The 21,296-nt window shown below is 40.7% G+C and overlaps 3 protein-coding genes across 13 annotated transcripts in view; 1 reads left to right on the forward strand and 2 right to left on the reverse strand.

Annotated features, from left to right (window-relative positions):
* Nucleotides 1-4,431, forward strand: part of NRG4 (neuregulin 4) — a 50,460-nt gene extending 46,029 nt beyond the window's left edge. For 6 of the 8 annotated variants that reach the window (XM_065076264.1, XM_065076265.1, XM_065076268.1 and 3 more), the window contains exon 8: nucleotides 76-3,396. In XM_065076264.1, coding sequence (XP_064932336.1) covers nucleotides 76-92 — 17 coding nt within the window. In that variant the 3' untranslated portion in view covers nucleotides 93-3,396. Of the gene's footprint in view, nucleotides 1-75; nucleotides 3,397-4,158 lie in introns of those variants that run through there. The other 2 variants (XR_010475286.1, XR_010475285.1) reach the window with 2 other exon arrangements.
* Nucleotides 4,432-5,963: 1,532 nt separating this feature from the next.
* On the reverse strand, nucleotides 5,964-12,883 carry FBXO22 (F-box protein 22). 2 transcript variants are annotated; one of them, XM_065076252.1, is made up of 7 exons: nucleotides 12,685-12,883; nucleotides 12,423-12,555; nucleotides 12,125-12,209; nucleotides 11,650-11,745; nucleotides 10,469-10,633; nucleotides 9,321-9,486; nucleotides 5,964-8,542 (listed from the first exon to the last, which is right to left on the reverse strand). In XM_065076252.1, the coding sequence occupies exons 1-7, from the start codon at nucleotides 12,786-12,788 to the stop codon at nucleotides 8,113-8,115; spliced, it is 1,179 nt and encodes a 392-aa protein (XP_064932324.1). In that variant the 5' UTR covers nucleotides 12,789-12,883; the 3' UTR covers nucleotides 5,964-8,112. The 2 variants fall into 2 exon arrangements, with proteins under 2 accessions (XP_064932324.1, XP_064932323.1); XM_065076251.1 differs by having other exon boundaries at nucleotides 12,125-12,212.
* A 119-nt stretch (nucleotides 12,884-13,002) lies between these two features.
* UBE2Q2 (ubiquitin conjugating enzyme E2 Q2) overlaps nucleotides 13,003-21,296 on the reverse strand; it is a 46,976-nt gene continuing 38,682 nt past the window's right edge. For all 3 annotated transcript variants that reach the window (XM_065076250.1, XM_065076248.1, XM_065076249.1), the window contains 6 exons: nucleotides 20,390-20,480; nucleotides 20,011-20,069; nucleotides 18,437-18,485; nucleotides 17,472-17,567; nucleotides 16,428-16,494; nucleotides 13,003-14,673 (listed from right to left, as the gene is read on the reverse strand). In XM_065076250.1, the coding sequence (XP_064932322.1) occupies nucleotides 14,642-14,673; nucleotides 16,428-16,494; nucleotides 17,472-17,567; nucleotides 18,437-18,485; nucleotides 20,011-20,069; nucleotides 20,390-20,480 (394 nt within the window). In that variant the 3' untranslated portion in view covers nucleotides 13,003-14,641. The remainder of the gene's footprint in view (nucleotides 14,674-16,427; nucleotides 16,495-17,471; nucleotides 17,568-18,436; nucleotides 18,486-20,010; nucleotides 20,070-20,389; nucleotides 20,481-21,296) is intronic.

Here is a 21,296-nt window from a genome sequence, read left to right on the forward strand (position 1 = left end):
ATGATTTGACTCTATCAGGAAGGCAGGGGAGGAAGTTGTCGTTAATTAAAAGCATGTGTTTCGTTTATTTTTCAGAAATAATAACAGAGTAAAGCATTAGAGCGGAAGAATGGTTGGAAAACAACATGCAGAGCAACCCTAAGAATACAAGAGTTGCAGAGGATGATGTGGTAAGCGAGATGAGAGAAGAAAACAGACTGAAATAGGTGGCTTACTTAGTGTTGGAGAAGACTGCAACTAAGACATAACCAGAGTTTCTACATATTTTTAAAGGTGTATCAAATTACACAGAAATCACTATAACCAGTATAATTTCTTTTTGAGTTTTATGAGATGTTTTCATGACAAGTTACTGTTTTCAGTAACGCACAGGTAGAACCATGAGATAATTTGGGTTTTTTACTGCATAGGAAATATGAAATAATCTTCTTTTCACTGCCCAGAGAATATGAGATAATCAGAGTTTTCAGCATGAGGTGGTACTATGGAAAATACGTTACCTTCTGAGGACTCATGTCAGAGAAACCAAAGTCCACATTAAAGCTCAGCATCTGAAGGTAGAATCTGAGGGCACCAAATCAGGTACAGCACCTGATCCAGAGAACCTCCTGATTAAATTATATAAAGCACTAAAAGATCACTTTCTCTCCAAACTAACCAATCTTACATGTTATTTTCTGGTCTTCAGACATTTAGCAGATACTCTGAAGGAAGCTGATAATATTATTTTAAAGACTAAGAAAGATAAAAGTGATTTTTCATCAGACAGGGACATGCCACTACTCAATACAGAGTTTAGGAGATTTGAAGCAGTACCAACAGCTCCATTAGAATCAGTATTACCTGAAGTACTTTGCATAGCCTCAGTGAAAATTAGTCAGAGACAACTGCTGTTAGATAACTTCCTTCTGTTATTGATCAGGAGATATTTGGACTTAATAATGTTAAAGTTTGGTATACTATTTTCATTGAAGAAGGAAAAGGCTTGTGGTCATCTTAAGTGGAAATTCAGGAAGGAAGTATTAATAGATGTAAGAAATAAGTGCACTGAAGTTGTACTCTACAAACTCTTAGAATCCTCTCAGCTTTCTAGACAGACATGGAATAGTTATTCACTGTTACCAATCTTGTATGTGTTATTGAGGAAACAGTTTGTACAAAAAGTGAGGATGAATAAACCAAAACCATGTTTAAATGCAAACAAGTTGATTTCTGAAGCAATGTTATCCTCAAATGAAATCCTATTAGCGATTCAGACTGCTTCAAACCCATTCCATTGGAGAACATTTCAGCTTCTAAAATTAATTATTTCAGTTCACAAGTGGTGTGAACTTGATGTTCAGGTCAAAATGAGATCAGGTTACAAATTCATTTTAAGGTGGTCAAATGCCACAGAATGTACAGGGTAGCCAATGTTACATATAATTTAATAAAGCAGTACAATGCTCTCTAGCAATACTTACTTAAAAAATTAAGCAAGTAGTTCTGTGAGCAATAAAGCTAAGGAAATGCTGGTTCCAATGGATCAGATCTTGCGACTGGAGCCACTGGAGTCTAAAAGAGGATTATATGTATATGCAGGGACGAGAAATAAAGTGTCTCTTGTCTGACTCCTGTTTTCATGAAACATGAGATCTCGTGTCTTTAAAATTATCCCTCCACCAGCTGAAATGTTATGGAGGGAAGAGGAAAACAGTAATTTCCTAGGAACCTCCACTAATAAGATTACACAGCGATCTATTATAGTGTTATGGCAAAAATTCTTTTATACCTGAAGATCATTATTTTCCTTCCAGAATCATGTAACTAAAGGTCTCTTCATGTGTTGCAAAACACTTTTGATCATTTGCAGAAAGAAATACCAGCCATTAGCAGGAAATCTCTTTATAGACCTACATAAGGTTTCCTACATGTTACTCTGTATATATTTTTTTTTAATTAGTAGCCCAAACACTGGAGCAAAGTGCAACAAAAAGAGGAAAAATGGCTGTTCAAACAAAGCAAGAGGGTTTCTCTGTGCTGCGTAGTTTTTTGATTTATATTGTTAAATACTAAGCAGGAAGACCAACGGGAAGTCCATTTGGTAGCACTTCCTATTTTAAAGGTACTTTTAATGTTGTGTGACCTCTTGACAATTTACTGCACTAAAAAAAAAATGGTTTTCCTTCTGGCCCTGCATTTTAAAGAGCAGTAGAGGGGCTCTCCTAGTATGACTGAGCTATTTGAAAATGGAAAGCAGAGAAGAAATGGGGGAGAGAACTTACCAAAATTGAAATGGAGTCTGGGTCATTGCTTTCTGTTGTGAGTGTTCTGACTAGGAGCTACCAAACTGACCAGAGTCCAGGCAGAAAGGGAAAGCAGTGAGCTTACCTAAAAGGCTAAAAATTCCTGCCACATGTTCAGCAAATTTTGTATCAGGAGATAGGTATGTACAAGGTTCTACCCAGGGAAAGGGAGAGCTGTAGCCAAAGGTGGTTATGGATTTAACATGGGACACCCAGCTCTTCTAAATTAAAAAACATAACAAACCCCTCAATTATGTTCTTTTGATATTTAGGATCCTTTCAGATTTAAAGGACATCAGGCTATTTCCGGTAAAAACTGAGGAGACTGTGGTTTAGTTTGGAGAAGAGTTTTCACTTATACTATGACCATATGCAAACCCAGGTCTATGAATGAAGACTTAACTGTTTAAGTTTGGGAAAAAAATATAGAACTAAAATGTGTTATGATTTGTGTTATGGTAATGTTATTTAGATTAACAGGATGCATTTGTTCACTGTGCCTCTTTCAGATATAATGCCTTTTGTTGACAACTATATACTTAAATAAAGAGACGGAATATTCCTATATCTCAAATTATAAGGAATAATCAACAGAATCCAGGCATAAATTATTTGCTTTCTGTGGTCAAGATGAGTGAAAGAAGTGCTTCTTTCAAGGAAGTACTGCAATATTTCCTGCACTTTGGGGGAAAATGAGCAAACAAAATACTCCAAACATGTGCACACCTAAAGACATTTAAAAAAAAACTAAAAACTTTTTCATTATTGTATCTAACACTATCTGCTTGTGCTTATCCAAAGTCTGTTCTTGCTTTTCTTGTGAATGTAACCTGTTCAACATAATCTGTACGTAATGTGCCACTCGGTTCCATGTTTGGGACTGTGACTCCACAAAACCTTTCCTCAGGAATGATTTCTGTAGCTGGCTAAGGGCATGTAAACAGAACCTGCAGCTGTAGAACCTGAAATACCAGGAAGATATTGTTGTTTTCATCCCCCAAATTAAAACTACAACCAATTTCTAACACTTCTAAATGCACCTCTATGTCAGTTTGTGTAACATTTGAACATTCTTTTTCAGCGTACATTAAAAGAGACTGTTTTCAAATTATCCTCTTGAAGTAATGATACTTTGAGTACAGCTTTTGTACAGGAAAAGGATGGGCTGTAAAAATGTAGCTGAGCATCCACTGGTGGCACTTTTTAACAGGGCCCTGTAATTTGAATCAATGTTGTGCATTCTCCATCACAGAATTTCCCGCTGTTTCAAACTATTCAGTCATTTTCACCAGTTCTGGAGATTCTAGGAGAGTTCCTGTTTTGAGGGGATTAATGTTTGCTCTCGCTGTTGCCATCCTGACAACTCAGTTAAGACAAGCTTATTTTAAAAAAGCTGTTTCTAACTCTTAGAGCTGTGAAAATTTATCTTGAAAAGGTGACAGCTGCCACTGATCCAGTGATGTGAATCGCTCTGAAATATTTGAGAAGTTTGTGCTACCTGCTGACGTCAGTGAGGATCTAGCTGTAAAATTTAATGATGGCAATTTAGAAATTGTTTCTTAAAAGCATTTAGAAGCACAAATCTCATTCATTCAGGAATAAAACTTTTTGCTCCCAATTTATCAGAGCTCTTAAAAAAATTCCAATTAGCTATTTCTCTCCTAATAATTCTAACATAACTATCCAGAAAATATAATTTCTAAATAATCCAAACCTATCTTATGCTTTTCTTTTAAAAAAAGTTTCCGGTTTTTCACTGTAGCTATATGTTGTCTGTTTAGAAAAATACCCTACATTGGTATGAAGTGCTGGTATGCATAAAATCAGTACAAGGGTCCTACAATGTTTGAACTTGTATTTGTTTGACCTAAAGCTGTTGTACCAAGACCAAAGCACACCGCCGCCACCACCACCACAAGTGAGCTCAGTTTACCTCGCTGCACACCCTTGAGCCTGTAGTTTGGGAGACAAAATGCTAGACAGAACACACTCCCAGCTAATCCGAAGCCGCTCTGAAACAACAGCCTCTTCTGGAGCCTGTGGCTGGCTGAGAAACTGGTTAAGGAACAGGAAAAATTGCAAGAAATTTGATCATTAGAGTCTTATGTTATTCTTACCTGCTTTTGTGTGCACAAAATACAACTGCTGTATTAAGACGGAATGTATTTTAGAGATCCACCACAGATTCATACCATAAAAATAAAATCTTCCCCACAATATAATCATGAAAAATAATCAAAGAGGAAATAATTATTTTCTTAATGTTTGCAGAGCACTGAGAAATTATAATATAAAAAATGCTATAAAAAACAAAACAAAAAACAACCAAGCATTTAAATGCACATTTACTATCATTGTAACTTCTAACTATGCAAACTTCCACACCTTCAACTTTTCTTTTCTTTTTCAACTTTTCTTTTCCTGTATCATTCCACCGAGTAAAACAGAAAGAAGCATCTGAATGGCAAATATTTTTTATGTTGTTCTCTCATTTGGCCAGATGCTGGAGATTTAGAAAACTAAGGCCAATACCAAAGTTAGTGTCCCATATGAAAGCTTATGAACACCACTACAGAGTTACTTCTAGTAGAAGTTCTCAATTTTTAGAAAAACAAAAATTAACTAAGAGGGGGTAATGACACTGAGTTTTGAGGTAGACTTTTATCTAAAAATTAATTAAGAATCACATGTAAACACTTTTTTTTTTGCAAAATTCAGTCTGGGGTTTAACATTCTTATCAGCCTTCTCTGCTGCACCCTCAAAGTCAAAGTTTGGCTGCATCATTTCCATATCTTGGTTTACTGTTCCCTGCCAAGGGGGCAGGATTCAGTCTGACTCATTCATCTGTTAAAACAAGGCTTGTTCCAGTGTTAACTTGGGCCAAAACAAATCTGACACCAAGCAGCAAAATCCAAGTTCACCATCTTTGCAGTTTTCTGCACTTTTTAACTGAAATTACTTCCTGGCAGTACAGTTGTGACAATTTAGCATAATTTGGCTCCTCTTTATCCAATTACTCTCACTTTCTTACAACTGTATGTTACAGAAACATCCTATAATGAGGAGATTTTTTTATTAGTAATTTTTAAATAAAAATAATAGTCGTTTTGTTTGGTAATTGCTATTTTGGTTGTGCAAGTGCAAGGTTATACAGCACCTGCCTATGATTTTTTGTACTTTTTAAGCCTACAGTTGAATTGAAAAATGCATTAAGAAAAAATGTAAAATGAAATATTATTCTTATTCAAAATATGTGGAAAAAGAATGTGTTTTACCTTTTGTCAGCAAAACCACCACTCCTCCCTGCAGGTCTTGTGACTTTGAAGGTTTTCTTTTTTTCTTAACAAAACCAAAATCCAGTTGTGGTCTTAGGGACTATAGTCTCTTGCTGTAATCATATTTCCATCAGCACTGTAACTGCAGATAATTATCTTTAGAGCAGTCCTGCTATTCACATTTGCCTCAATTGTTGAATATTCATTTAACTAACTTTGTCCACTTTAAAAACTCATGGTTATCTTTTGAGTGACAGAGGTACAAGTTATTGCACTGCAAAACTTCCTATCAATTAAGAACAAGCGCTGCCTTTTTGGTATGTGCACCTTTTAAGTAAATATATTTTGGGTTCACTCAGGGGTTGTTGTGGTTGAAGAGCAAATGACAGTGTGGAGGCAAAATTAATTTGGGTAGCAAAACACTTTAATCACGGATGTTGCAGTTTATCAATACACCGCTTCCCTGTAACCTGGAAGACGTGACGCACTCCGGGAGAGAGAGCATAGCAGTTCCAACCATGCAGTGTGTGGTTCTGGGCTCCCCTGGGCTTATCCCAGCCCCTGAGGCTGGAAAAATGATCCTGGACTCTTGTGCAGGCTCTCAGGGTTCCCACCCAGCATCTTCTCTGTACTATGTTTACCTTTTAAGTGTCCACAGCTACAGGACCTCGCTGATGATTAGCTCCTTCAAACCATACTCTCATTTCCCGTTTTGCTGCGCCATCACTGGAAATCACCAGCTGCTTCTTTGGACACTTCTGGACATGTCTGCACTGTAGTTCAGGACACGTGGTTGATCGTATTTCATCTACTTCTACTACTGCAAAAAGTTAGTTAAAGTTCATGGACTTAGGCTAGCAGCGATCCAACAAGCCCTAACTCACACTAACAGCTCCAGTAATCCTGTCTATGTTACAGAAATGCAACATTTTCTTTGCCTCCTGTTAAACATGTATCTTATGCAGACAGAACAGGCCAAACGTGACATTCCAGTTATGCTGAAAAGAGAAAACATGTATCCACCTCCCACAGAGAGGCTTCTCTTAAAATTCAAGCATACTCCATTTCCAAATACCTTTCCATCTGAATGCAGTCACTAAACGTTTTCCAGTTCACACCCACACTTACTACATACACCCTTATCCCTACAGGCCACTGGGAGTTCACAGCTCATCCTCTGTCTTCAAATCAAAAACATCAACACAGGCACGGGCAAGTGCTGTCTGTGCTCAGCACCCACTGAAACCCACAGTTCACTCTAAGGACAGATATGATTCTACCTTAGCTCGTCAGGCCAAGTTCAGGAAAAGTTTTAACGGCAAAAAGTTGCCAACTGTAGTCTTGATTTATACATTTAAAGCAAAATACCGTTATTTTTGTTGTACAACATACAGCTAAGTATTTTCTCTTTACTACACTGAAAACGGGCCAGCTGCCTCATTTGACAGTTAGAAGTGTGATAAAATGGTGCAAAATTAATCTTATTTTCTTGTCATTCTATTAATAAGTGAAAATAAAAGGGAGAAAATAATTTCAAAGGAAGAAAATATAGTATTAGCTATACTGAGACTATGCTGCATTTACTTAGTTGGAACTTTGCAATACTTCCTGCCAGCTGCAGCAATCAAAACAGGTGACTGATGTAAAAGCATGGGAGAAACATGCTTTAAAAGTTTAAAGGTTCTATATAAATAGAATATAATTGGGTCTTGTGTTCCCCACAATTTCAAATTAAAAAAGCAAAAAGCTTTTTAAGGGAACATAAAGATACCAGGTGGTTCTCATTTTCAGTACTCTGGATTTAAAGGTTTATAATAGAGAGCATCAAGCCACAAGAGAATCCAAAAGAAAAGGCAACCAGTGCATTTTGATTGCGTAAACCAAAATACACAAAGACTGAAACTGCTGGTATCAGATATTATTCTAAAACAGATATTTAAGACAATTGAAATTCAGTTCAAGATGGTGAGACGAGTTTATAACTGGACAACATCTCTTTAAATTAGAGCTTTTTCTCTAAGAATAGAAGGCAAGGTACTTTTTCTGTATTTGCATCTTTATTTAATGAGCACTTTCCTATTTTTCTCTGAAGACTTATGTAAATAGAACTCTGGGCAGGTTCTGCACCTCTTTTGAAATAAAATCCAGGAAATGGTGGATTTTAAGTATCAGCATTTCAGTATGCATCAGTAGTTTTTCTAGACTGTTTTACATACCTAAATAGAGCACATGAAAGTACTGCTCGTTTCTACATGTTGATATCTGGACTCCAACTGCCATTTGTGCAAACTATTCTCAATCTGGAAGAGGCTTTCTTCAATTGCAAAAATCCATCAAATCTCGTTTACCTGCAATTCTGATGTATACAGGAGATTACACAAAATGCAAAGCTTTCTTGCAGCTGTCATAAGGAACTCTATTCCGACTACAAGATTCAATTATATTACCAAAATTATGTTTACATTTTGCAAAGGGCTTTGATTGCAAGGTGTCCACTCTTCCGGACTTCTCAGCTTTCTGGAATGAAACCAACAGCTCACTGAAAACATATTTAAATTTGGTTTGCTTTAGGTGAACCAAGATGAATAAGAGTCATAACGGTGGTATAACCGTGAAGCAGGTCATCCTTTATGTCATTACATTCTCTCAATACGAAATTCCCAGTAACTATTCGATCACATCCTATTTCCCCATGTCCAAAAAAGCCGAAGAGGGGAACATTTGGAAAAAGCTTCCTGAACGCATCCGCTTCCATATTCCTTTTGGTTTTATAATGCCGATATCCTCTGCCAACACATGCAAACATGAAGCCAATGGTGTTATGCTCGGGGATGTTTGCGGCTTTGAGACGCTGCATGGCGGCTTCTGCTGTCCTCTCATCAGCTACGTCCTGGTCTAACAAGACAGTGGCACTCTGGATCTGGGGACCACTGAAAGCCAGCCCCACCACACCACACGCATCGCCAGGCTGGACGCTGTTACTGAAAGGCAACAGCAAACCAGTTAGAGAATGCTCCAGAGAGACTGCTTCCCAGCTGAATAAAATTCTGCTGTGGCAGAAGCAGGTTTCAAAGCAGACTACCATCCTAGTGATTTTGAAAGTCAAACGGCTAAATAACAGTTAAAAATTAAAGAGACCAAACAAAACAGTTAAAAATATATTAACAAATAGTTAAAAAGCAAATCAAAGCCTTCAAACTTCAGCAACCTTTTTGTTTAGCAACCTTTCACAAGGAAAAACTTTCACGTCCATTATCAGAGATTAAGTGTAAGCCTACCTATTCAAACGTGCCAAATTCAGCAGTTTGTGTATGTTACAACTCTGTAATTCCAACTAAACTATTAGTTAAAGTTCAGATAAACAAAAATACTCAGCATTTACATATCAATCCAGGGCCACAGTCCTGGCTTCAGAGTCACGTTTCTTTATGACTTGAGGTTGGCCAGGACACACTGGCTTCAGCAGTTACCTACATGTGCTTTATTAGCAATAATTTAATATATGCTCAGCTCTCTAATCTGGAATAACAGTCCAGCTGGCTTTCCAGAATCCAGTTTGTAACAGTCATACAAAGCCTCCAACTTTTCTGGCTAGATCACAGTGTAGCAGTTGGAGTTTATTCTCTTAAAAAAAGAAAAACTACTATTTTTACTACTGTTAATGGGCATTTCTAATATGAACTAACTAAAAATGCTATGGCTTCTGCAGCGTTTGTCCTATTTTAAATCTTTACAATTTACCTTGAAAAAGATACTTACTTCTCAGAGATGAGTGATGTAAAGCTCTCCACTTGTCCCCCAGCCAGGATGATACTTTTTTCATTCAAAGGATTGACTATTTGATGCAGAAATCGAGTTGCACCAGACTTCCAGGAGTTGTAGCCAAACAGAAGAACCACCCGGAGATCTGGGTTATTCTTCAGCCCTTTAAACAAAAACACAAACACCAACCCTCTTATTTTTAAATCCTGACCCTTACGCCCAACCATCCCAGCCTCTCCTCAAATAATACATCACACTTTTAGTAATGGCTTTCTGCTGCTGCAATGGGGTAAACGAGGCACAAGCTGCCTAGGCATCCAGGAGCTGGACTGTATTCCCCACATAAGTAAGAATTTCTGGAAAGAACCTAGGAAGGAAAAGATGACTGCATCTTCTTCTTCCACCTTTCCACTTCTTTAGCAGAGCATTTGTGTTTTACCACAGCCTCTGAAGGCACAGCTCTCCAGTTTTACTTAGCAGCCTTAACTGTCCCTTTACAGATAGAAACTGAGTGTATAGGCTATTCAACAAGAACTGCAACACAATAAATAGCTTTATCTGAAAATTAAATACATTACATACATCAGCCAGTTGCTTATCCCAAGACAAAAACTTGCAGGTTCCTAGAAGACTCAAGAAACCCTCATTATTCTTCATAAGTGATCTGCCCTGCTGAGGATACAGCATGAGAAGCATAAACTGCATTTATTGAAACGTGCTGTCTTTAGTTCTACCTTTCCTTGCTACAACACCCAACTTAATATCTAAATGCAAAGTTATTTCAGAGGAGAAGCAGCTCCTCCCCACTCGTTTCTAAACTGTAGCGATGGGAATAATGCCCAATGGCACAAACTCATTTATTGTTATTTTTCAACCAATTAGAGGTTGCTCAAAATCTAACAGCTGCCTCCAAACAGCTCCACTTGGAACCTGAGATAATCTGAGATCAATACTCAGGATAACTGAACCTTAATACTCCATGGAATGGGAAGAACAGCAATGTGTAATTACCCACTGCAGCACCAGGGAGCCACAGCATGCTCTGTCCATTAGCACAGCATTAGCACAGAAGCTGTTGGTTCCACACTGGAGCCTAAAAGAGCGACACCACCAAAGCCCAAGTAAAGGGGAGAACAAGGACATACCTGCTTCAGCAAATTTACTTTCGTCAAAGACCCTGTTCTTCACATCTTTTGAAAAATGGAAGGTATGTATTTTCACCCCATCGATTTTGGGAAACAACAGAGCAAACCCAGCTTCACCCTCTTCGATTTCTAGAGGATGATTGCTGCTTGAACCCATTGGGGTAACTACAAAGATACAAAACGAGACATCTTGCATTCAGCAATTCTAACACTTTCATCTACACTGTAATGCAGATGAAAACATGTAGAACAACTTTGACAATGCAAAACACGATAGTTCATTTCCATAACAACATATTTGATAACTGGTGTGACTTTTTTATCAATGCTTTAGTAAGAAGCAGCACATAGGAGTCCTGCTGGCTAAAGATCACACTGAAGTCACATTGGACAAGGAAACATAGATATATTTGGACACTTCCCCCCAGCCACACCAAATATAAACCAGTTGGAAAACAAGCACTGTGCAATACAGCTGTCTAAAGCCTTCCTGGCAACTTCTGCAGGCACACAAACATACTCAGATTTTAAGGTGTTACAAAGGCGTGTAATGACAGTATAAAACCGATGTAAATATTAGGAGCGTATTACTGAATTATGCTAGTGATAACAAATACCCTAGTTAGGTTACGGGAAGATAATTTAAGGCATGAAAATATGAAAAAAACTTTCTAATGATAAAAAAGTGAAGCACGAGAACAAGACTGCCAGGGGAGGCTGTGAGTTTTCCATAGCTGTTGCATATGCCTCCTGCTAAACCATAACAAACAGGTATATACCGAGGATGGCCTGTACAATCAATCACAATGTGACTCTGAAAAATACAGATAAACCCAAGATTCAATAATTACAGTAAGGTGCCAGAAAAAAAAAAAAGAAAAAAAAAAACCACAAAAAAGCCTCAAACAATAAGCTGCCTCCTCAATTAAATCAATGCTTTTCATTATTACTGCACCACATGAGGAAAGAATTTAAGCTGCACGTGACTTAGCAGCGACATTGTGAACTCCTTAAAGTTATGACCAAATGCTGAACAAGATAATCAACGTGACAACTCTGCCGCCAGTCTGCAGGTCTGTGCTTTCAAAATGAAATTGTGATAAATGGGAACCAAAATAGACAAGCAATACATTGGACACCTTCAAGCTGATCTCTCACAAAATCAGACATTTTCCTCCTACCTACAACCCCTGGGGTGACCAGTCCAAGGACCTGACATCGCTTTGGCAACAGTTTTTCAAGCGCAATTGCTGTTTCTCTACTGTTTCTTTTCCTGGCTGTTAAAAACATAAAAAAGAGAAGGAAAAAAACAAAAAGAGAAGTGAGTTGTTCTGAACTGTATAGGAACAAACCCTGCAGTCAGTCCCGTCCTGTTTAACCAACACTGCCCATTGGTGGCTGCCCTGGCAACCAGTACTAACTGGTAAGAGCACAGGCAAACAGAATCGATATCCTCCAGAGAACAGGATAGGAACTCGTCTGTGTAAAACAACAGACAAGTGTTTCATATCACAAATACAAAATCACGTGGTTACGGGTTTATGCAAAAGATTTACTTTCCCTCACAATTCAGAGAACCCCCTTTCAGCTGACTTTCCTCTACATGCGGTACCTACATCCCAAGCACTTCAAGGAGCGAAGTTACTTCAGCGTTACCTTTCTTCTGCTCGTGCCACTCCTCGTGCCCGCTGAATGTCTCCGCGTCGGCGATATAGAGCACGGTTTGGGGCAGGACGTGCACCTGCTGCAGGAAGAGGGGAGGAAAGGCTGGGCCGGGCTGCTGACCCGCCGGCCCCGGCCCCGCTCCCCGGGGCGGCCCCTGAGGTAAAACCGCTTTCCCGCCCGCTGCGCCGGCGCGAGCCCCACCTGAGGCGCGAGGGCACCGATCACCCTTCCGCGCCTCGCGCCGGACTGTCCCTCCCGCCCGCGCCGCGAGGCCCCCGCGCGCACCCACCTCCAGCTCGCGGGCCAGCGCGTGGACCAGCGCGTGTCCCCCGGCGGGGCCCGGCTCCAGCGCCGACACCCAGGAGACGCGCTGCCGCGCCCGCAGGATGCGCCGGGCGCACTCCCTCCACAGCCGGCACACGCTGCAACACACCACGGACACGCCGCGTCGGCGGGGCTGCCCCAGCAGCGGCCCGGCCCGGCCCCGCTACCTCCCGGGTAGCGGAGACACCCCCACGGCGGCGCCCGCCCCCGGCGGCCCCGCCGCTTACCAGGCGGCGCGCAGCAGCGCTTTGGTGGGCAGGAAGCCGAAGACGCGCTCCACCACCTCCGCCAGGTTACCGAGAACGAAGCCACCCTTGGCCGCGGGCTCCATCGCACCGCCGCCCCGCCGAGCCGCTCCCGCCGCCGTCACGGCGCCCTGCGCCACCCGCGCGCCGACGTCCCCGGGGCGGACTTCCGGTCACGCGGCGGCACGGACACCACCGGCAGTCACAGGCGCGCCGCCTGGCGGCCGGGAGGACCCGCCCCGCTCCCGGGTGCCCGCCTCGCCCCCTCGCGGCCCGGGACCCAGCAGCGACACAGCGCACTTCGTAAAATGGTTTTATTCATAAACTTGATGCAAGTTTACAAATTCCTGTACATTGCCAAGTAAGTCTGCAATGAGCAATGGAACCCAAACCGAAGCATGCGCCGGAGTGCGGGGCTGCCCTGGGCGGGGGGAGGCGGCACCGCCCCCAGCGGCCGCTGCAATGCCCGGGGGTGCGGACACCGGTACAGCCGCAAAGCAGGAAGGCTGGGGAGTCACCCACCGGACACCACAAACAACGGGGATGGGAGCGGTGCCAAACCTTGCCCATCGCCTCCTTCGAGCTAAAAACTGGATCTAGAAGCAACTGCACAAGGACCTGCGGGTGCCTGATAAAGAAAAGCGCACAAATGTGATAGTCAACTGAAAATCCGTAACAAAAACATGCTCCTGCGCTTCTAAAAGTGCTTATCCAAGGTCCACACCCTTAGCTCAGCCCCAGAGGGGTGCAAAGGCCTAATGACTAGTACTACAACCAAAACAGAATCAATTTAGGTAAGGCCATGAAATATGGTGTAATTACACAGACCCAGATTCATTTCCTAAGAAAGAAAGAACAGTTCCCCTTCGTCTCTCAATAACAAATCCGTCATGACTACAGCAACATTTCTTAAACCTCTAAATCAGATGATGGTTTTTGTACTTTATTGTAGCTTTTATATAAAAATTTTTCATTCAAGGACTTTCATCTCAATTTGTGCCAATCACTCTATAAGTTCATTAGTTTACAAATGATTGCAACAACCCGGTTAATAAAATGGAACACCTCAAAAGGTTTTTAGTATTTTAAATAACTTCAAGCTTCATACTGTGGCTCTTCTTGTTAAGGAGGTTGAGCCAACAAGTAGCAGGAACAGCCCAGCAAGTTCTGCTGCCCCAGTGGAAGTGACTAATTACAAGGTTTTATTGGCACAGCCTTGCTCTTGCTAAAAAAACCAACCAACAAAAATCAAAAAAATAAAATAACAAAAAAAACCCCAACAACATCAACATAATCTAAACAATGAGCATCTTTTCCAATAAACAGTTCATATTCTCATACAGCCATGAAAAATGTTTAATGACTTAACATACATGTGTTTTTCCTATACCATTAATTTGGAAATACTACAAATGCTGTCATTTTAGACCAGAAAAACTACTGTGATTTGCTAGACCTGACATCTCCTAAAACAGTATTAAACAATGTATTAAACTTCTTGGCTTTAAATGAAACGATACAATGCAAGTCTCGGCAGTCTGCATTTTGCAAAAGGTAAGAAATACACAGAAGTGTGCGAACAACTCACTCCTATCGAATGATCTGTAGTAACTCAATAGCCTGCTGTAGGGCGCTTACACTTCCAAATTAAAAAACAAAGGGGGAGAAGGGAGGGCATGGCCCAAATATGCTTAATCCATAAGAACGAATACGGCAAAGGCCCAAACTGCTCAGTCCAGATGCCTAAGGAGAGCGGAATGGTAAGGCTGTAACTTATACTTTACGTGTCAGTCGACAGATTATCCACTAACTTATCTAATAGCTAAAGTCTTCAGTACGGCTGTTATAGGGGCACTCATAGCTTGAGTCTGTGTGTTGGAAAACATAAAAAAGAGCTTGTTTTCTTGACATTGGTCCAAGTATACACCAGTCCTCAATATTAGCCATCTTCCTTCGGAGGAGTGTACCAGCCTGTGGGGAACAGAGAAACACGTTAGGAACCAACACTGCTACGTCAAGACAATCTTATAATCTTCCTCTGAATTTGTGGGAGATGGAAGCCTCATCTGGCTCCTTCCTTCCCTCTTAAAGTAGCTCAGCCCAGTGAGACCAAGTGCCCTAAACACTAGTGGTCAGCAGTGGGAGATAAAGCATGTGGCATACTCCAGGATCAGACCCTGTGTATTTGGGTGTGAAAATTAAAGACTTCCAAGTTTGGGGTGTTTGTGGCAGCAGGTATCCTGAGCTGGACACCACCAGAGGATGCTATTGAAGGAGGAACATCACTGTAACAAAAGCAAATGGAATAGAAGCAAAACACCCCAAGTCCTCAAGCCACTTAACGCACAGATGTACAAACATGACTATGCTGGGATACTTATATATAAATCCCATCCTGTGTACTGCACAGTTAGGCAAGCACAGGCATTTGAACAGTTCATCCTACTTCTGCAAATCTGGCTGTAGGAATGGGCTCAGAAATGTCAGTTGAATGACTTGCCTCCTGATAGGATCTGGCATGTTTAGCAGCTGAATCAGACCCGATCAAGTGTGCATAGTTTTTTTTCTAGCCACCTCCAGATCTCCAATCTTAATTCTCCCAGACACTGTTGTAAAAAAAGACCTCTAAATTTTTGTAGAGTGAGTACAGGGCCTGTATATGTTGTCCCAGAGAACAGGCAGCAGCTATATGTTAGAGATACCTTTCACAGCAGCAGTCACCACAGCCAAGGCTGGCACTTCGCTACAAGTAAACAGCCAGCCAGCTGGCTTTGGTAGCAAACTCAAAAGCAGAAGACTCAGTTAATGGCAAGATCAAAGTATTATAAAATTGGAAAACATTTTAAAATCGTTATCTTTGATCTTCCTCCCAGAAGCAGAGAAGTCCTTACGTTCAGTTTCAGAGGTAGGGAAACTGAGGGGCTCTCACCACAGACTCACTGAAATACACTCACATGTGCACAGCAACACGAATTCCCAGAGGAGTCTGTGTCCAACCTGGACCAAAGAACATCATGAAGTGGTAACTGGGACTAACTCCCTCCTCACGAGACCAAGGCACCAACCCTGCTGACTATTTTTACATAACATGTAAGTCACTTAAATCTTCTAAAGCCGCAGGTCATTTGTTGTCTTCTCATTCTGGCACAATGAATGCAATTATACCTGAAGCACTTGAAGACTTGTTTTATGCAGCTGAGAGACCATTAACTGGCTTTAAATAGGGTTTAAAAAAAAAAAAAAGCATCTCCCGTTTCTATTGCAGTTTTCCAACCAGTGCACTTCCGCTGGGCTTTTTGTATTTTTTAGTTTCTGGTCTTTTTTTCCACTTTCTCTCTGATTACTACTGCTGGGGTCTTGCCACATTAAAACAAAGCCTTCCAGAGAAAGAGGGAAACTTCCAGCTATCACTTCACTAACAAACACGACACTTAGAAAGCTACAGTAACAAAAATGTTCCTAGATCAGCTGGCTGAAAATGAAAATAAACATTCCAAAAACCAGTAGGGACACAAGGAACATGTTATATTCACATAAGCTGGAAATATTGCAATGATTGTTAGTCAAGGTACTTTAAGCACCATTGTCTCCCCGGTGCAAGATGAGACCTTTATGGTCTTCCCAAGCCAACATAAGATTCTCTGGCACCTCAAGTTTTACTGTAGCCAAATACCAATTCCCAGGCTGCTCTGCAGACAAGAACAAAGTCGCACGAATATACATACCATTTTTCTCATGTATTTGTACTAGTGACTTATAGGACTGCTGTGCTCTTGCTAGATTATATTGATTCTGAAAGGAGAAAACAAACAAACAAACATAAACCCCCTGCATTGAGACACACAGAACCTAAAAACAATTTTACAAACAAAATCCAGAAATGTTTTTACATAATTTAAGCTACAAGACTTTAAAGACACATACCCTTATTTTCTAATTTCGACTCCACCATAACGACACTAATTTGTAAACCCCTGCTGCTGGCAAGGCCCCTCTATTGGAGGGTTCTGAACACGCGGTGGGTCACAAGTGTTGCTTCAGGCAACCCCCACCAGAACCGTCCAGCCCAGCAGAACAGTGACCAGGCTGGACAGAATTGTGATCACAAACTTCTACATCTTACCTAGTTCACCATCTTCAAACTAATACTTAGAAATGCATCAAAGTGACAACTTCATTGATTTAAATATTTAAATGTCATTTGAAAACAGGATTTAGTACTTCAAAGTCGTCTAAGTTATGGTGCGTTACCAGCATGCACACTTGAACTGAATTATCATTTCCATTTATGCTGAACGGCTAACTTGAAAGCATTTGCACTGTATTATTTTTCAAGCCCTCATGAAACTTTGCAGGTTTCTAGCTCAGCAAAAGGAGGAGAACCTCTTAACATCAGCTTACGTGACCCTGACAGTCAGCCTGTCATCTGCAGCCCTTCTCAGAGCCCGAATTTCCAAATCCTCATGGTTCCCAATTCTGAATCCTCCTTCCCTCCTCCCTTTGCCAGTACGGGGGCAGTACAGGGTACAAGCCCAACTACTTACTCACCCTGCCCATCCCAAGGTTTTATCCTGCTCATACATTCATCGTTTCCTCAAACATACAGCTAACTGCCAATAAAATACTCATACATGAACCAAACACCAAGATAAATCAAAATGCTAATATATTTGCAAGGACAATTCTGTCATTGTGCATTTTGATGCAAGTCAGCAAAGACATGGAAGCTTAACAGTAATTTGTGCAATTGCTATACACAGCACATTTACCTTATTGGCTCCAAACTGTACTCTGGCTTTTCCTTTGACTAAAGTGGCATTGATCTGCATTATGACGGATTCTATTGAATAGGCACTGCTCCAGCCCTGGAGGAAGAAGGAAATGTTTCTATATAACATGTACTTGCTGCTTCTGCTCACCTTGCAAATCTGTTTTGGAATGTGTGTGCTTCGGGCTTTTTTTTTCCCGCACTCCAGTTTTAGTTTTAACTACAGGTTTTCAGCTGACAACTTTTATTTTCCAGAGAAAATACAGAAAGTTATTTGCAGTATTAGAACTAAGAACTCCAATGAGAAGGTGGAATCACACACTTCCAAAAATACGCCAAGACAGACACAAGAAGAGCTCCATTATTGCAGCATTTACACATTTTCAGCAACATCACAACTTCTTGTAAAAAGCAGAAAAGACTGCCATCTAATGAAGCCATTGAGTGAGCTGCGACAATTTAGTTCCCATGAAAATTCCTGCTTCTCTCTGGCATTGCTTTACCTTCCAGGGTTCACAAAAGTTTCTGCCAAAGCCTACAAATAGTTACTTCATTCATTTACTTCCTTTAAAGAGATAACCAATCACACCATCTACACCTAGAACCTTCTGCATTCCTCACTTTGTGCAGCAGCAGAGGCTTCTGGAAAAGGAAACAAGGTGTCTTGCTCCTTAGAACTCACTCTTTACATTGGCTTCCTCCCAGAAATTCTGAGAATGCAAAGCTGATGTGCTCTCACTTCTTGTCTCTTCCTCAGACCTCTTGTAAGCCATCCAAGGCAGAAATAAAAACACCTCACACAAGATGAGCAAGGCAAATCTTGTGGAACTGAGGTTTATTCCATCATGTTCCCTTCAGAGTGTGTAATTTATTCCACGCAGGGATTCTTCACCTCAGGGGAAACACCTATGTTCATTATTTTAAAGCATGCTTTGTTATTAACCAGATAACAGAACCCATGTTCACCTGTTTAGTAAGAAGTTCCATGCATAATGCACCTCCACCTAGGACATACCTAGAAACAAATATGAAAGAAAATATTTGACATCAGCAGTTAGTAAAAAGATTCATCTCTTCATGGCACTTTAAGCTCTTGCCGGCTAGTTTGTTAAATTTTTTGTTCACATAAAGCTGAAATGCACTTTAACTAGTAATATATGGTAACTAGTTAGCCATATTATACTTATGCAAAGAAGATTAGCACTGTCAGACCAAAAAAAAAAGATCCTTTGCTAACTATTTATTTAGAATCAGTGACCAAGCTACACAACTGCTTACACAACTGTACATGCACCAGGAAAAAAAGAAAGGTCGCTTTATGTCTATACTATGTATGAGTAATATTGATGTGTAGTTCTAATTAAAAAAACCCCAAACCAAAAACCACCACCAAAACAAAAAAAAAAACCAGATAAATTCACTTCTGTAAAGAAATGTAACACAACTCCAAACAATGTATGTGCACCTATAAATCAAAGATGTAGACAAATAAGATAAAGTAGGTCTTCACTTGCTCTTTTCCTATAAGCCACTTTCTAGTTTCAGCAACACATCATCAGGTGTTGTGCTGGCTGGGACCCTGCGGTCAGCACACGTAGGCATCACAAAACCTGGACTGAGGGAATAGAAATTACTACTCCAAAAATGTAGTCTCCCCTATGATCAAGACATTCAAACAGCATAGATCTGCAGGACATTGATGCGGAAACAATCACCAAAATCCAGGCTTCTGGGCCATTCTTCCTTTTGTTTCTACAAAGTCGTCCAAGTGCAACAAAACCAGAATCCAAATAAGTTTTCTGGTGCCTGGCACTCCCTGTTTACTTTTATTCATGAACACTATTTAACTGCACTAACCATTTTTGAATGCAAAAGAGACACACAGCATTTAAAATCAAATCTGAATCAGCACCAGCCATCACAGACTGCATTTCCAAACGTACAGCTAGAACTTCCTGTTCGCAGGAGACGCATAAAAGCCTTGGAAGGTGAATTTCATCTCTCCATGGACAAAGATAAGATTCTATGCCACAGACAGCACTTCAAAAACATTTTAGATTGCTTTTAGAGCACGGTGCCATTTAAATTTAGTATTTCTGGATTAGCATTTGAGGAGTTTTTAGACAAAAACTTTATGGCAATGTTACCAATAAGAGAGTCAGTTAAGACTATACAGCAAGTTTAAGGCAACATAGGGTTCAAGATCCCTTAAAAGCACCAACTTAACACACCCGACAGCAGGGGAACTAACGGTGACGTTCACCATGACGGCAGACACAGAGTCTTTCAGAGCCAGACACAAACTACGCAATTCCACAAGGAACTGCACCCAGGTGTTTGCCTACAGTTAGTTTGTAATGCTAGAGAAGCAAGTCTCCCTGTCACACCTTGAGCTCTTCACCAAACTCAAAGCTGGCAGCAGTTCATGTATATATTTAGGGGAAATTTCTTGGCATCTATATGTTAGCCTCAAAATGGTCCATGCAACTCCAAATCAACCAAATTCAGCGTAAAATTTCTGTAAAGCAACTCAAACCTACCCTCCTGTGAGCACAGGAGACACCACTCGCACAAAGGGAGGATCAAAAGGGAAGTTATCCTGAAAAGCAAAACAAAAAACAGGTTAAGAGATATACTGTGACATCGTTTTCCCAACCAAGAAGTATCCCAATGGCCACCTCCTTTGGCAAATCAGATTGAAAGCAGTAAATCACTTTTCCACAGTGCTGGCTAAAAACCTTCTGGGAAGGCTTAGTGCCAAACCTGAAGTTGCATTTTTATTTATTATTTTTTTTCTTTTTTTTTTTTTTAATGCTACAGCTCCATCTTTACCCAACTAACAACTGAGGGTAATTCCAGTCACTTTCTACTGTAAGCTACAAATGTAACCCCAGCATTTCTTCCCATGGACACACATACCTTAAAAGAGAAGTTGAGTAAGATGTATTCTACACCTTCTTTTTCTTTTAAGACCTGAAGATCACTATGCAGTGGGCTATCAGGATCAACCCTATAAAAAAAGCAGCGGGGAGAGCCTGGATTAATTTAATATTTTCACTACCTATAAAAAGGAATTACTCTTAAAGAGTTCCTTTATGCATTTATAATTTGCAAACTGTAATTTGAAGTGAACTGTAGAAAAGTCTAGCTCCCTTTACAAAGTAAACACTTTGTCATGAGATCAGCATGAACACTTGCCTCAACACACACTGACACTATCAAGTGTTATTTGAACACAGCACAAAATAACCTGTTCATTTGAAAACAGCAATTTTGATTCTCTTCAGTTCACTGAAAATGTATGTCCCAAGAGGGGAGGGGGGCGGAAATAGCACAACACACTAGACAAGACAGGAAGACTGTAGCAATCTAGTTTTCAGTACACAGTCAGTGAATCCTTTATGGAATATGCGATCACAGCTCTGTATCAGCTGTTAAAAGTAACGTGCATCAGCAGAAGTACTAAAGCCAGCAGCTTCTGCTCAGCAGAATTCCAACAATTGCTAGTTGCAAAAGCCTGGTGGTGATCAGCCCCAACATTAATTCAGACGCTACTGAGTCAATCCCACCCGGGCTCTGACACCCCAGCAGCTTTTGAAAACAACTAGTCGAAAAACGCTTGTGGCAAGCCAAAAGCAGACATTAGACAACATGATGGGCTGCTAAACCCAACCCTCTGCTACAGGTGAAACCACAAACTTATTAGATCCCATTTCAGAATTACTTGGGTAGTTCTTCCCCATCCTACCAACAGGAAGCTGATGGGCAGAAAATCTCCCAACGCTTCAAAACCTACCATTTCCAGCCAAACTTGTACTGGGCCAGT

The sequence above is a fragment of the Columba livia genome, chromosome 11 (genome assembly GCF_036013475.1).
Source record: "Columba livia isolate bColLiv1 breed racing homer chromosome 11, bColLiv1.pat.W.v2, whole genome shotgun sequence".
NCBI classification, from domain to species: Eukaryota; Metazoa; Chordata; class Aves; order Columbiformes; family Columbidae; genus Columba; species Columba livia.

What these genes read in the sequence shown, in the direction of transcription:
- FBXO22 (XM_065076251.1), bottom strand. Translation starts at nt 12,788, where the DNA reads ATGGAGCCCGCGGCCAAGGGTGGCTTCGTTCTCGGTAACCTGGCGGAG. An exon ending in GTGGCACGAGCAGAAGAAAG is followed by an intron (nt 11,746 to 12,124) that starts GTAACGCTGAAG and finishes TGTTTTTAACAG; the next exon opens with CCAGGAAAAGAAACAGTAGA. An exon ending in AAGTAAATTTGCTGAAGCAG is followed by an intron (nt 9,487 to 10,468) that starts GTATGTCCTTGT and finishes TTTTGTTTAAAG; the next exon opens with GGCTGAAGAATAACCCAGAT.